Genomic DNA, 14,192 nt, shown 5'->3' with positions numbered 1-14,192 from the left:
ACTGCTCTTGCAGAGGACTTGGGTTCAATTCCCAGCACCCACATAGCAGCTACGAACCGTCCTTAACTCTAGTTCCAGGGAAATCTGAAGCCCTCTTCTGACCTCCACGGCATTGCATGACATGGGTGCACTCACATAACATGCAGGCAATACATGCATACACATAAAATAAAAATAATAAAATATTTTTTAAAAAACCCCATAGTTAAAAAAAAAAAGTATATTGCCTGCATGTATGTAAGTATACCTGTCGTGCAAGGCCCACAGAGGTCAGAAGAAGGTGTCAGATCCCCTGGAACTGGAGTTTCAGATGGTTGTTAGCTGGGAATTGAACCTGGATCCTCTGCAAGAGCAGTCAGTGCTCTTAACACCTGAGCTGTCTTTCCAGTCCCTCCTTTGATTCTTTTGAGACTGTAAAGTAGGCAGGTTCTGTTGTACACCAGATCCTAGTTTTTCATACATTGTACTCAGTTTGTGTGGGGCCCAGCTGCTAGAGTTTTCCAGCCAGTTGTTCCTAGCCTGAAATTTTTCTGGCCTTGCTGTTAGGAGCCTGTGGTATTTGAATGCCTGTGAATTCTAAGTACTTTCTGATCTATAAACCCCAATTTCTCTCCAGAGTACAAAGGCACGTTTGAAGGTTACTGAGAAGGAGCTGAAAGACCTGCAGTGGGAACATGAGGTGCTGGAGCAGAGGTTCATCAAGGTGAGCAGATGTGGATGCCTTGGCTGGTCTCTGGGTTTGGCAACTGAAGGTTCTTCTTCCTGTTGCTCATTTTGCACATTTGTTTTGTTTGTTTGGAGATAGGGTCTCACTTTTTGCTCGGCCTGGTCTTGAACTCCTAGGCTCAAGCATCCTCCTACTTTAGTCTCCCAAGAAACTGGGACTATAGGCATGTATGCACGCAACTTTTATAAGGTAAAAACCTGTGATGTGTTTTATAAAAGCCGAGTGTCATGAGGACCAGGCTCCCTGATGGGGAGTGGTCCTTCTGTCTCTTCAAAAGCTGGCCTTCCAACATGTGGAGTAGGCTTGGCCCCTGAAATTTCATCTGTGTGTATATGTTTTGAGTATTAGCCTTTTGCCTACTCATAAAGAAGCCATGCAATAAACCAGGTGTGGTGCATACCTATAATCCCATCTATATAGTTTGAGGTCAGCCTGGGCTATGTGAGGAGAACCTGTCTCAAAAAGGAAAAAAAAAATGATGACTATGATAAAAAAACAACACCCTTTAACCTCAATTCCCAGAGGCCATTTGGTGTGACTTTGTCCTGTTCCCTACACATATGAAAATACTACTGTTTGGAAGGAAATATGACTATGCTACACTGTGACTTTTCATGCAGCAGTGTACCCTTGAGCAGCACCCAAGGTAAAATGTACGTGGTTTCACATTACAGACTCCCACAGATCTACTAACTCCATGTTCAGCAGACTTGTAGTGTTGGTGCCTTGGGCCTCTACAGTTTGTTGAGAAGGCCCATCTCTGTTCTTCCTCCTCATTAATGCTGGCTTCAAACCCAGAGGGAGGAGAACGGGGCCCTGTCTAACATAGTGGGATTCACTGGCAACCCCTTAGGCCCTGCCTTTAGGTTGTCCTGTACAGAGGGACAGTGGCAGAGCTTAGAGAAAGTCACATTCTGTGTGATCCTCAATGTTCTTGAAAGTGACTCTAGATCTGACTTCCAGATGGACTGTTCCAGAGGAACCTGCTCTGGGGAAGATAAGGACAATCCCATTATTGGAATTCTCTAGAGATCATGGTTCACAGATGACATTCTCAGACCATGTGTAAAAGCCTTGAGGCTCTGAGGTGCAGGGTTGACCTTGGCCAGACCTTTGAAAATGCTGGAGCAGGAAGGGGCATCAGCAAGGGACAGAGGAGGATCATGTATCTCTACCACTCACAGGAATTCTCATAAATGCTTTTTAAGTTGAGAGCCTTGATGTTTTACAGTGCAAGTTAATAGGTAGAAGAGTAGGAGATGGAAGGGGATTTCTTACTAGTTGACAGTCAGTTGCTTCAAACTTGCTTTGGATTTGCCTTAGCTCTCACTTGGAGTGATTGGAGATATGTCTTACCCATATGGACCCATGGACCTAACCTGGGCAAGGCTGGCCCTGACCCACATGTCGAGTGGCTTTTGGAGTGTGGCTGCTCCAACTCTTGCTAAGACAACTTTCTGCTTTCTGAGAGGAGCACAATAATACTAACTTTCCCTTCTTGCCTTCTGCTGTATTCACAACTGCCTACTGTGCACAGAGGGTAGGATGCAGGCAGTATAGACAGCACAGGCCCATGTGCCATGGACAGTAGTGAAAGTGACCCTTCTACAGAAGTGACATACTTATGGCTGGGTGGGAAGTGACTTTTCCCCAGTGAGATATACCCAGGTGAGAGGCCTTATTGCCCTTTCTATCCTCATCACCTCCAGGTGCAGCAGGAGAGGGATGAGCTCTACAAGAAGTTCACTGCAGCCATTCAGGAGGTTCAGCAAAAGACAGGCTTCAAGAACTTGGTGTTGGAGCGAAAGCTGCAGGCACTGAATACTGCCATGGAGAAGAGGGAGGTGCAGTTCAATGAGGTGTTGGCAGCCTCCAACCTGGATCCTGCAGCACTAACGCTTGTGTCCCGCAAGCTTGAGGTAGGCCCTGATGGCTTTCTAAGAAGGGCCTGCTGGTGCCCACACTCCTGCCACAGCCATAGCATGTGGCCTTGTTTCCTGTGGTGGGACACTTAGTCCTGTGTTTTGCATTCTCACATGGTACAGAGACACTTTAGTTAACTGTAGGACAGGAGCCGCCATGGTTTCTGCAGCTGAGAACAGGGTATGAACTGCAGGCGTGTATGTACTGGCATTTTCTTTTTCTGGTTTTGCCATCTCTCTTGGGCCGTCCCAGTCCCTAACTCTATCCCTTATCTTCTGAGCCTCTGCTGTTCCAGTTTTGCAGGGCTCACAATGTGCCAGGCTTTGATCACTGAACAGAACCTAGAGACTACTTGGGAGAGAAAGCAATCCTGGGATTCTGTTGATCTAGGTTCCTCTGTTACTTGAGACAGGGGATGGCCCTGCCTCTGTGAATCCCTCAGGATACAGTTGTAGGACATTGAGAGTGACAATGAGGAAGGTTGGACTTTAGGGCCAAGGGGAACTAACCTAGCCCTTGCTGTTTTGGGGTTCTGGGGAGTAAGTTTGGAATGGAGACCAGAACACCAGTCATTCATGTGGCATTATTCTGCTAGGACTATCCTGGGTTTGGGTAGGGATAGTGGTAAATAAAGCAGATGTAACCTCATCCCCCATGAGCCAGCTGGGGACAGAAGGGACTCTGTCATCTGAAAAATCAGGAGACTGCAGCATGTGATAGAACCTTACAGCTCACCTGTTAATTGCTTGTTAAGCTTCACAGTGGGCCAGGTCTTTCTGCCCCCTCTACTTTGCTGGGGGATGGAGAACAGGAGGTTTGGGTAGCACAAGATGAGGGAACCTCTGACTGACATGCATATCAACTGTCTGATGTTACTGGTAGAGGCCAGAATGTGGATAATCCCTAGTAGTCCTGGTGTCTCTTACCTAGGGTCCCTTGGAAAGAGGCATGATTGCTGTACTCTCAAACATGCTGCTGCTTCTGGGATGTGGACAGCTGCACCTGAAACCACAACAGGCCCAGTGAGGGGAGTCCATTTCATCTCAGGGAAGATCCTTTAGGGTAGGAGGGTACCTGGCTGCTCTGCTGCTTGTGCTGTGCTTATAGCAGAGAGACAGACATGTAGCTGCCAATATATGTTAAACATACAAGTTAGCTGAACTTAAATGCCAGTTTCTCACTATAAACTTTAAGCTCAAAGGGTTTACTTTGTGTAAAGTCTATTTGAAGCATTTCATTTCTTTTTGCTCTACTGCCTGTCTACCATCCTTATCTGAGGCATGCATCATTAAGGTGCATTGCAGGGAGCCTTTTGTTGAGCCACCCTGGGGAGCACCAAAGTGTTGGGGGATGCAGGCTAAGAGTGATTGCAAAGGCGTGACAGTTGCATTCATGAGTTTAGTGACAACAGGAAACAGAAGGTTCTGGGTATAAAAGTTGGATCAGAAAGAGCACATTCTGATGGAGCAGGGAGGACTGGTGCAGGGTTAGAGGAGTAGAAAGTCCAAGAGTTGTCAAGAGGCTTACTTGAGAGGACTTACCTGATTGAAGAATGTCCAGGAGGGTCTAAGATGAACATCTAGTCTATTTGACAAATAGACTAGATGTTCATTCACAGGGGAGTAGTGGGTCCTGGTCCAGTGGGTGGTGGTACTTGAGGGACCTGGGTTTCCTGGTAGACTAGTTTCAGGACTTAGTTGGTACCACTATCCAAGGAGGGGCCTTGTTGGACTTGGCAGCAGTGGGGTACTGAGGCTCATTTCTATCTGCTCATTGCCCTGTCCCAGGGCAGGACAAGTGGAGTGTAGGCATGTGAGGAATGAGATCTTGCAATTGGAAAGTGGAGGAGGGACCTGCCTCCCTGGGAAAGGAGCAGCTAGCTCTCAGAGTTAGGCACCACTACGTGCTATGAAGTAACAGGTGTGAGTGTTAAGACTCAGTTGTAGACATTATAGTTAGGGTGCATTTGGTTCTAAATGTGGGGCAGCCTTGCCTCTCCTTTAAGAACTTCTCATGGAAGTGACAAATAGATCATATTCTTTTTTTGTTTTTGGTATTTTTGGTATTTTTGAGACAGGGTCTCTCTGTAGCCCCAACTGGCCTGGTACTCATTATGTAGACCAGGCTAGCCTCGAACTCACAGATCTGCCTGCTTCTGCCTCCTGAGTGCTGGAATTAAAGGCATGCACGACCATGCCCGGCTCGATTATGTTGTTGTTGTTGTTCTTTTTTTTTTTTAATGATTTTTTAAAAAATATTATTTTTATTTTGTGTGTATGCGTATATTGCCTGCATGTGGGTAAGTGTACCTGTGTCATGCAGTGCCTGCGGAAAACAGAAGAGGCTCTCGGATCCCGTGGAACTGGAGTTACGGACAGTTGTTAGCTGCCATGTAGGTGCTGGGATTCAAACCCAGGTCTTCTGCAAGAACAGTCAGTGTTCTTAACTGCTGACCCATCTCTCCAGCCCCTCAATTGTGTTCTTATGCTCTCTCCCCCACAGTGCTTTTTGGTTTGGGAAGGGTTTGAGGGGCTTCTCTGGGCTTTGGCCAGTTGACAGTGCAGATGACTCTAGACCAGGCCAGGTCTGGTTCTTAGTAGGATGCCTATAGCTCCCCTCAGGTTGGAGCCCTAGCTCATGGCATGTGGGGCTCATTCCAGGTGGTTCCCTACAGACCCAGGCCTGTGACATCTGGCCAAGACTATAAAAATTTTAAAGTTATACATTTTTTTTTTCTTTAAAAAGGCTCAGTGTTTGAGAATACTTACTACTCTTTCAGAGGACCTGGGTTCAATTCCTAGCACTCGCATGGTGGCCAACACCTACTCAACTCCAGTTCCAGGGGATCTGATGCCCTCTTCTGGCCTCTGTGGGCATCAGGAAAACACATGGTACACTTAGATACATGCAGGTAGAACACTCATACACATAAAATAAAAGTAAAATCTTAAGAAAAAAATTAGATTGAGAGCAGTAGAGCATGATACCCAATGTCAACCTTGGCCTACATACACACATGCATGGGTGCATGCACCAGTACATGTGCCTGTGCCTCTCTCTCTTCTCTCTCTCTCTCTCTCTCTCTCCCTCTCTCCCTCTCTCTCCCTCTCTCTCCCTCTCTCCCTCTCTCTCCCCCTCTCTCTCTCTCACATACACACACACACACACACACACACACACACACCTGCCTCATCTTGGCGCTCTGAGCATCATGGGTGTGCAGGCAGTACAAGGGCTCTTGCTGTCCATTCTTGCTTATCCTTTTGAGATCTTTCCTGCTGACAAATTTCTATGGATGCATACATGGGTTGAGGTTGAGCCAGACTGCTCTTCCATGGGCCGCTCAGACCCTGAGGGAACCCCTAGACCACTGTCTACCCTATTTGCCTCTGCCAGAGGACAAATGTCAAAGTACCTCCCTCTCTCTTCTTAGGATGTTCTGGAATCAAAGAATACCACCATCAAGGACTTGCAGTATGAGCTGGCCCGGGTCTGCAAGGTATGGCTGTCTTTCTACTCCCAGGGCCCCACCTTCCCCCTCAGGCCCCACCTTCCTTCACACAGGTCTTCTCTGTTTTGGCTGTGCCCTTGTATCCAGCTTTAGCTTTGAACATTATAAATGAAGGGCCTCTCAGGACCTCACCCATTTCTCCTGTATATTTCATTCTGGAGGCAGGTATGGTAATTCCCATGTGATGTGCAGATACAACCCCAGGACCCGAGAGTGACCCTGTTCTGGTGTGGCTTATAGGCCTGCCCAGTGCACATTTAAGGCTCTGCTGCCTGCCATGTTCCAGTCTGCCTGTCTTGCTTTCACCTTACTTTGCTCACTTGGCCTCTAGGGAAGTTGGAGAGGCCTCTCCAACTACAAATTAATGCCTACTTCCTTCAGCGTGGGATAGTTAGGCTCCTCAGTTTTTCTGTCCCCTTTGTGAATCTAATGAAGCTCCACACCTTACATGATGAATGTGTGTATTAACAGACTCTGTCCCATGCACCTGAGAGAGGTCTGGGTTCTGCACCCAGGTGTCCCTAAGTGGCCACTCTGTATGCACTTAACCCACTGTCTGGTCAGGAATTTTCCAAGAGCAGCTGCCTCTCAAGTCACATTTTGTAGGATGGGCATTGCATCCCTGTTCTCTTGTTTAGGGCCATATCCAGACATTCTTGTCATCCTATTTGATTTATCTTTCTGTATTTTAAATCCTGGACACAGGTAGACAGTGCCTGTTACTGGTTCCCAGGCTCCATGCTGGCCAAACTGCCCCTGGCTTCTCAGCCCTTTATAAACTAGAGACCAGACTCTAGCTCTCCCCATCATACTTTTCTCTCAGATGACACTGAGCAAAATTAGGGCCATCTGCTGTGTGTACAGTTCTTGGGGGGTAGGGATATCCTTGTCTTTTTATCTGATTTGGGTGTCTGAGCCTAAGAAGCGAAAACCAGTGCCCAGCCTCTAGGTTCTCTCTGGAGCCCATCCCTGTTTTACCTTTTGCTCTTGATTCCAAACACTGGTTCTTTTCTGAACCGTAGTGAGGATAATGAACCCTGTGATCATTTGCTGTGGATCAAGCCAGACTCCAAACATTATCATATCAATTAATTAACAGTCGTATTCCCAGCACTTGGGAGGCTGAAGCAGGAGGAACATGAATTCAAGGATAGCCTAGGCTGTCTCAAACAATTGAAGAAAACAAGTCATCAAATCTTTACAACTACTCAGTTGAATTTTCCCTTTTAAAAATGTGCGTTTTGGGCTAAGTATGGTGATACATGAATTAAATCTTTAATCCTGGCACTCAGGAGGCAGAGGCAGGTAGTTCTCTGTGAGTCAGAATTTAGTTTGGTCTACATATCAAGCTGCAGGCCAGCCAGAGCTACATAGTGAGATCCTGTCTCAAAAAAACGAAAAAAAAAAAAAAAAAGAAAGAAAGAAAGAAAAATGCATTTGGGGGCCTGGAGCGATGTCTCAGTAGTTAAGAGCACTTGAAGACTTGCAGCTCTTGCAGAGGACTAAAGCTTGGTTCTTAGCATCACTGTTGGTCAGCTCACAACCACCTCTTAAGTCCAGCTCTAGGGGATCCAACACCCTCTTTTGGCTTCTTGCAGATACCTACACCCATGTGCATATACCCACATATCAGCACATATACATAGAATAAAAAAAAAATCTAGGTATAATAGATGTAACAGGACCTCGGAGTAGTGGTCAGGTGGCAGTATTGAATTACCAAAGACAAGGTGAGCGTACTTATCGCAATAGGTGGCCAAGGCAAAACAATACCTATAATGGCATGACCCGAATGGACCTGTGGTACTGGCTAATCTATCATGGTGTTCCCAGGGACCAAATACATAAGAAGACTATTAAGTTTTTATTTGAACCGTGTAAGCTGAAAAGCTCTAGGACAAATGACAGGAAGTCAGTATTGGATCATAGCAATAGAGAATCCTGCTCACTCAACCAATTTGAGACAGTTTACAGACCCAGAACCCCTTGAATGAAGGGAAGGCCAGGTGCCCTTGAGGAAGGACCTTGTCCCAGTACCAAAGAGTTATGCTGTTTACCTTTCCCCCATTCTTCCCCAGAGGGACCTGCAGCCTTTTACTAGAGTAACTGTACACTGGGGAAAAGGAAATAATGAGACTTTCCGAGGCCTATTGGATACTGGTTCTTAGTTGGCACTGATTCCGGGAGACCCTAAAAAGCATTGTGGCCCTCCAGTTAAAGTAGGGGCTTGTATGGAGGTCAGGTGATAAATGGAGTTTTGGCTGAAGTCCAACTGACAGTGGGTCCAGTGGGTCCCCAAACTCATCCTGTGGTTATTTCCCCAGTACCAGGACGTATAATTGGGATAGATATACTTAGGAATTGGCAGAATCCCCACATTGATTCCCTGACCTGTGGAGTGAGGGCTATTGTGGTTGGAAAGGCCAAATGGAAACCACTGGAATTGGCTCTGCCAGGGAAAATAGTGAACCAAAAACAGTATCGCATCCTTGAAGGATTGCAGAAATTAGTGCTACCATCAAGGATTTGAAAGATGCAGGGGTGGTGATTCCCACCACATCTCCCTTTAACTCTCCTGTTTAACCTGTGCAGAAGATAGATGGGTCATGGAGAATGACAGTTGACTATCAAAAACTTAATCAAGTAGTGACTCCAATTGAAGCTGCTATACCAGATGTGGTTTCCTTACCCGAGCAGATTAATACATCTCCTGGTACCTGGTATGCAGCTATTGATTTGGCAAATGCTTTCTTCTCGATACCGGTTCATAAGGACCACCAGAAGCAATTTGCTTTCAGCTTTCAAGGCCAACAGTATACCTTTACTGCCTTGCTTCAAGGATATATTAACTCTCCAGCCTTGTGCCATAACTTGGTTTCAAGGGATCTTGATCGCCTGACTCGTCCACAAAATAACACACTGGTCCACTATATTGATGATGTTATGCTGATTGGATCCAGTGAACAGGAAGTAGCAAACAGTCTGGACTTGTTGGTAAAGCATATACGCATGAGAGGATGAGGGAAATAAATCCAACAAAAATTCAAGGCCTTCTGCCTCAGTGAAATTTCTAGGAGTTTAATGGTGTGGAGCATGCAGAGACATTCATTCTAAGCTGAAGAATAAGTCGTTGCACTTGGCCCCTCCCTCCACCAAGAAAGAAGCACAACGCTTAGTGGCCCTGTTTGGATTCTGGAGGCAGGACATTCCTCATCTGGGTGTGTTACTGCGACCCCTATATCAAGTGACTCAGAAGGCAGCTATGTTTGAGTGGGGCCTGGAACAGGAAAGGGCCCTTCCACAGGTCCAGGCTGCTGTGCAAGCTGCTCTGCCTCTTGGGCCATATGATCCAGCAGACCTGATGGTGCTTGAGGTATCAGTGGCAGATAAAGATGCTCTTTGGAGTCTCTGACAGGCCCCCATAGAGGAATCACAGCAGAGGCCATTGGGATTTTGGAGTAAGGCTTTGCTTTCATCTTCAGACAACTATTCTCCCTTTGAGAGACAGCTCTTAGCCTGCTATTGGGCCTTAGGGAGCTGCCCAACATGAGTTGGGTGTTATCTGACCCCCTAAGCCATAAAGTAGGACGTGCACAGCAACAATCCATTATCAAATGGAAGTGTATATATGTGATCAGGCCCGAGCAGGCCTGGAGGGCATAAGCAAGTTACATGAAGAAGTTGCCCAAATGCCTATGGTTCCTACTCCTGTTACAATGCCTCCTGTTCTCAAGCATGCACCTATGGCTTCATGGGGTGTGCCCTACGATCAGTTGACTGAGGAAGAGAAGACTAGGACTTGGTTTACAGATGGTTCTACACGCTGTGCAGGCACCACTCAGAAGTGGACAGCTGCAGCATTACAGCCAATTTCTGGAACAACCCTGAAGGACACTGGTGAAGGAAAGTCTTCACAGTGGGCAGAACTTCAGGCCGTGCACATGGTTGTGCATTTTGCTTTGAAGGAGAAATGGCCAAAAGTGCATTTATATGCTGATTCATGGGCTGTAGCCAATGGTTTGGCTGGATGGTCAGGGACTTGGAAGGAACATGACTGGAAAATTGGCGAGAAAGACATTTGGGGAGGAAGTATGTGGATAGATCTCTCCAAATGGGCAAAGGATGTGAACATAACTTGTGTCTTATGTAAATGCTCATCAAAAGGTGGCTTCAGCAGAAGATGAGTTCACTAATCAAGTAGATCTGATAACCTGTTCTGTGGATAGTCAGTCTCTTTCTTCAGCTAGCCCTGTCATTGCTCAATGGGCCCATGGACAAAGTGGCCATGGAGGCAGAGATGGAGTGGCCATGGGCTCAACAGCATGGGCTCCCACTCACAAAAGCTGACATGGCTACAGCTGCTGCTGAGTGCCAGATCTGCCAATAGCAGAGACCAACACTGAACCCCCTGTCATGGCACTATTCCCTGTGGTAACCAGCCAGCAACCTGGTGGCAGGTTGACTACACTGAACCACTTCCATCTTGGAGGGGACAGTACTTTGTCCTTACAAGAATAGACACTTATTCTGGTTATGGATTTGCCTTTCCTGCATGTAATGCTTCTGCCAAAACTACCATCCAGGGACTTACAGAATGCCTTATCCACTGTCATGGTATTCTGCACAGCATTGCTTCTGAATAGGGAACTCACTTCACAGGCAAAGAAGTGTGACAGTAGGCCCATGGTCATGGACTCCACTGGTTTTACCATGTTCCCCACCATCCTGAAGCAGCTGGCTTGATAGAATGATGGAATGGCCTCTTAAAGACACAGTTACAGTGACAATTAAGTGGCAGTAGCCTGGAGGTCTTGGGCAGGGTCCTTCAGAAGGCAGTTCATGCTTTGAATCAGCATCCAATATATGGTACGGTTTCTCCTATAGCCAGGATTCACAGGTCCAGGAATCAAGGGGTGGAAGTGGGAATGATTCCACTCACTATCACCCCTGGTGACCCACTAGGAAAAGTTTTGCTTCCTTTACCCTCAACTTTGCGCTCTGCTGGCTTAGAAATTTTGGTTCCAGAGGAGGGAGTGCTTCTGTCAGGAGACACAACAAGCATTCCTTTGAACTGGAGCTAAGACTTCCCCCTGGTGAACACTTTGGGCTTCTGATGCTCTTAAGTCAACAGGCTAAGAAAGGAATAACAGTATTAGGAGGGGTGATTGACCCAGACTACCAGGGGGAAATTGGACTGGTTTTCCACAATGGAGGTAATGAAGGTTATATCTGGAAGGCAGGAGATTCCTTAGGGAATGGGAAACTGTACCAACACAACCCAGACAGGACAACAAATGGCCCAGACCCTTCAGGGATGAAAGTATGGGTCACTCCTCTAGGGAAAGAACCAAGACCTGCAGAGATGCTTGCTGATGGTGGAGGAAATACAGAATGGTTAGTAGAGGAAGGTAGTTACAAATATCAACTTAGGCCACGTGACCAGTTGTAGAGAAGTGGATTGTAATTGACATGAATGTTTTGTCACAGCAATGGAGAAACAAACTAGGACACATGACTTTTGAGGCATTGGTGGCACATGCCTTTAATTGCAGGACTTAAGAGGCAGCCAAGGCTACATAGTGAGACCCTGTCTCAAAAACAAAGCACAAAACAAAAAAAAATTTTTTTTCAGGTGTGTTGGTGTATACTTATAATCTCAACACTCAGGTAACTAAATCAGGAAGGTCTTGAATTCTAGGCCATTGTGGGTGACACAGCAAGTTCTAGCCAGCCTGGCCTATAAAGTGAGATCTAGTCTCAAACAAACAAACAAAAAAAATCAAATACCAAAAACAAAATTAACATTTTTATAGAGGGATGCCTGGAAGATGCTGGTTTGCCCACCAGTTCTATTTTCCAGGTCTAGGCCCCTCCACGTGTAGCCTCACACAGCCTCTGCCACTGATATATATTTAGAGTCACTTCCTCATTGGGAAGTGCTTGGTAAGGGGCCAGGAATCCACTAAGCTTATAGTTCTCCTGAGTCTCCCTGTTGTGAATTACCTAAGTTGATGGGCATAAAAATGTCGGCACTAGTCTGGCATACAACAAACCACTGCCAAATGTTTATTTTATTCCTTTGTACCACCCTGCTGGGTCCAGCCCTCCCACTCTGCATCTACGTAGGATGACATCTATCTCTAGATGGGCCATGGCATGTTGGCCACAGTGCCCAGACCCAGTGGACTCCTCCTCTCCCTGACACTACTCTGTCTCTGCAGGCCCACAATGACCTGTTGCGCACATATGAGGCGAAGTTGTTGGCGTTTGGGATCCCCTTGGATAATGTGGGGTTCAAGCCCCTGGAGACAGCTGTGATTGGACAGGCACTGGGCCAGGGCCCTGCAGGACTTGTGGGTGCCCCGACGTAGCTACCTTCTGGGTACTGCACCTCAGAGCTGACCTGCTTCACTCTTCAACTGACACCCCTTTCTATACCAAGGACAGTAGGTTTTTGTTTTGTATCATCAGCAATGAAGTTTTTTCCATGTTTCCTTTGTGTTCTGTTTCTGTGGGGAAGAAATGCCCTCAGGGCTTCTACCAAGTCTCTCTGCCTGCCTGCTTCCTGGGTACTGACCAGTCTGTGCCACATTTGCTCCTCAGAATCCCACCATTGACCTTTATAGCCCCTTCTCCAAGGGCCCCTCTAGACCCTAACCTCTCCAGCAAAAGGGTGTCCTTTGATGAGCATGAAGCCCATGCTGTTGAGTTGGATGGGCAGCTCAGCCAGAGAGAGGTGCCGGCAGACCACCTCACTTGGGCCAGGCTCTGCACAACCTCCCTGGTAGATGGTATAGGACCACAGGCGCAGCAGCAGCATCTGAATCTTTGTGATGGTGAAAACCTGAGGGAGGCAGAGAAGGCACTGGAAGAGGTGAATGACCTCAGTACAGGAGCTGCTTGGTCCCAGTGCTCTCTGGGAGAATTTATCAACCCTTCCCTGGGCCTGGGTTAGCTGGGGCCCAGTGGAAACAATGACATCTTTTCTGAAGATCAAGGCCTCCTTGGACAATTTCATGGAATCTGGAGTTCATGAATCTCCTAGATGATGGCAGTACCCAGTGAAGGAGGAGAAACAAGGTAAGGCCACCCTGTGAGTTGGAGTCTGTTCAGATGAGAACTTGTAGACAGAGGGTGATGAGTACCTCCTGACTGGCCTCCTGCAGAGCCTGAGCTGGGAGCAGCTCAAACAGGTTATGCCATCATGAAGTATAACCGTATCTCAGATTCCCAAACATCTGTCAGCTCAGCCATCTGCTACTGCCCTAAGAGGTCACATTGGTTAGGGATTGTACCTTAACCTACCTGCAGTCCTCACCTCTGTTTATGGTAGAGGCCATCCTGCACTCTTTCCTTTCAGTAAGCCTTGGTGTTAGCTTGTAGGTACCTGGCTTTATCTGGAACTGGCATTAGGAGCTGTATTAGTTACTTTTCTGTTGCTGTGATAAAATACCATGACCAAAAGCAACTTAGAGGAGGAAAGGGTGTGTTTTTCCTACAGTCCAAGATGGGAATACAGTCCTTTATGACATGGCAGCAAGAATAGGAGGCAGGTCAGGAAGCAGAGAGCTCTCATTTCATCTGCACATAGGAAACAGAGAATTGGAAGTGGGGCCAGGCTATAAAATCTCAAAGCCCGTCCCAGGTGATGTACTTCCTCCAGCAAGGCTCCACTTCCTAAAGGTTCCACAACCTTCCCAAACTGCCACCAGGTGGCACCAAGTGGTCAAATACATGAACCTATGGTGGGAGGGGGGCGCCTTTCATTGAAGCCACCATAGGAGCCCGTGGCAGTGGCTGTTCAGGTATGTGTAGCTGGGGAGAGGACAGGGATACAGATCCCTCCTGGGACTGCCTCCATACCTGGCCAAGGTGAGCAGAGGTGGTTGGACAGTTTCTAAAAATACCACCTCACGGCCAATTTAGGAAATCAGTATAGAGAAGCAAAAGGGAAGAGGTCTTCAGTGTACCCTATGGGAAATAATCACTTTAAAATTTTCATTTTTCTAGATTTTTCTCTATTTACAAACT

At 47.0% G+C, this 14,192-nt stretch overlaps 1 protein-coding gene across 4 annotated transcripts in view; it reads left to right on the top strand.

The window, feature by feature from the left end:
- The window catches only part of Gas8 (growth arrest specific 8), a 27,087-nt gene extending 14,428 nt beyond the window's left edge, over window positions 1–12,659 (top strand). For 3 of the 4 annotated variants that reach the window (XM_029567849.1, XM_029567847.1, XM_029567848.1), the window contains 4 exons: window positions 617–703; window positions 2,437–2,646; window positions 6,084–6,149; window positions 12,383–12,654. In XM_029567849.1, coding sequence (XP_029423709.1) covers window positions 617–703; window positions 2,437–2,646; window positions 6,084–6,149; window positions 12,383–12,532 — 513 coding nt within the window. In that variant the 3' untranslated portion in view covers window positions 12,533–12,654. Of the gene's footprint in view, window positions 1–616; window positions 704–2,436; window positions 2,647–6,083; window positions 6,150–12,382 lie in introns of all 4 variants that reach the window. The other variant, XM_008842130.1, reaches the window with a different exon arrangement.
- Window positions 12,660–14,192: the final 1,533 nt, after the last annotated feature.

This window comes from Nannospalax galili, unplaced genomic scaffold (assembly GCF_000622305.1).
Source record: "Nannospalax galili isolate Female #2095 unplaced genomic scaffold, S.galili_v1.0 scaffold2660, whole genome shotgun sequence".
Taxonomy (NCBI): Eukaryota; Metazoa; Chordata; class Mammalia; order Rodentia; family Spalacidae; genus Nannospalax; species Nannospalax galili.
Note: the sequence above shows the minus strand (reverse complement) of the source record. Positions and strands in the feature narration are given on the sequence as shown.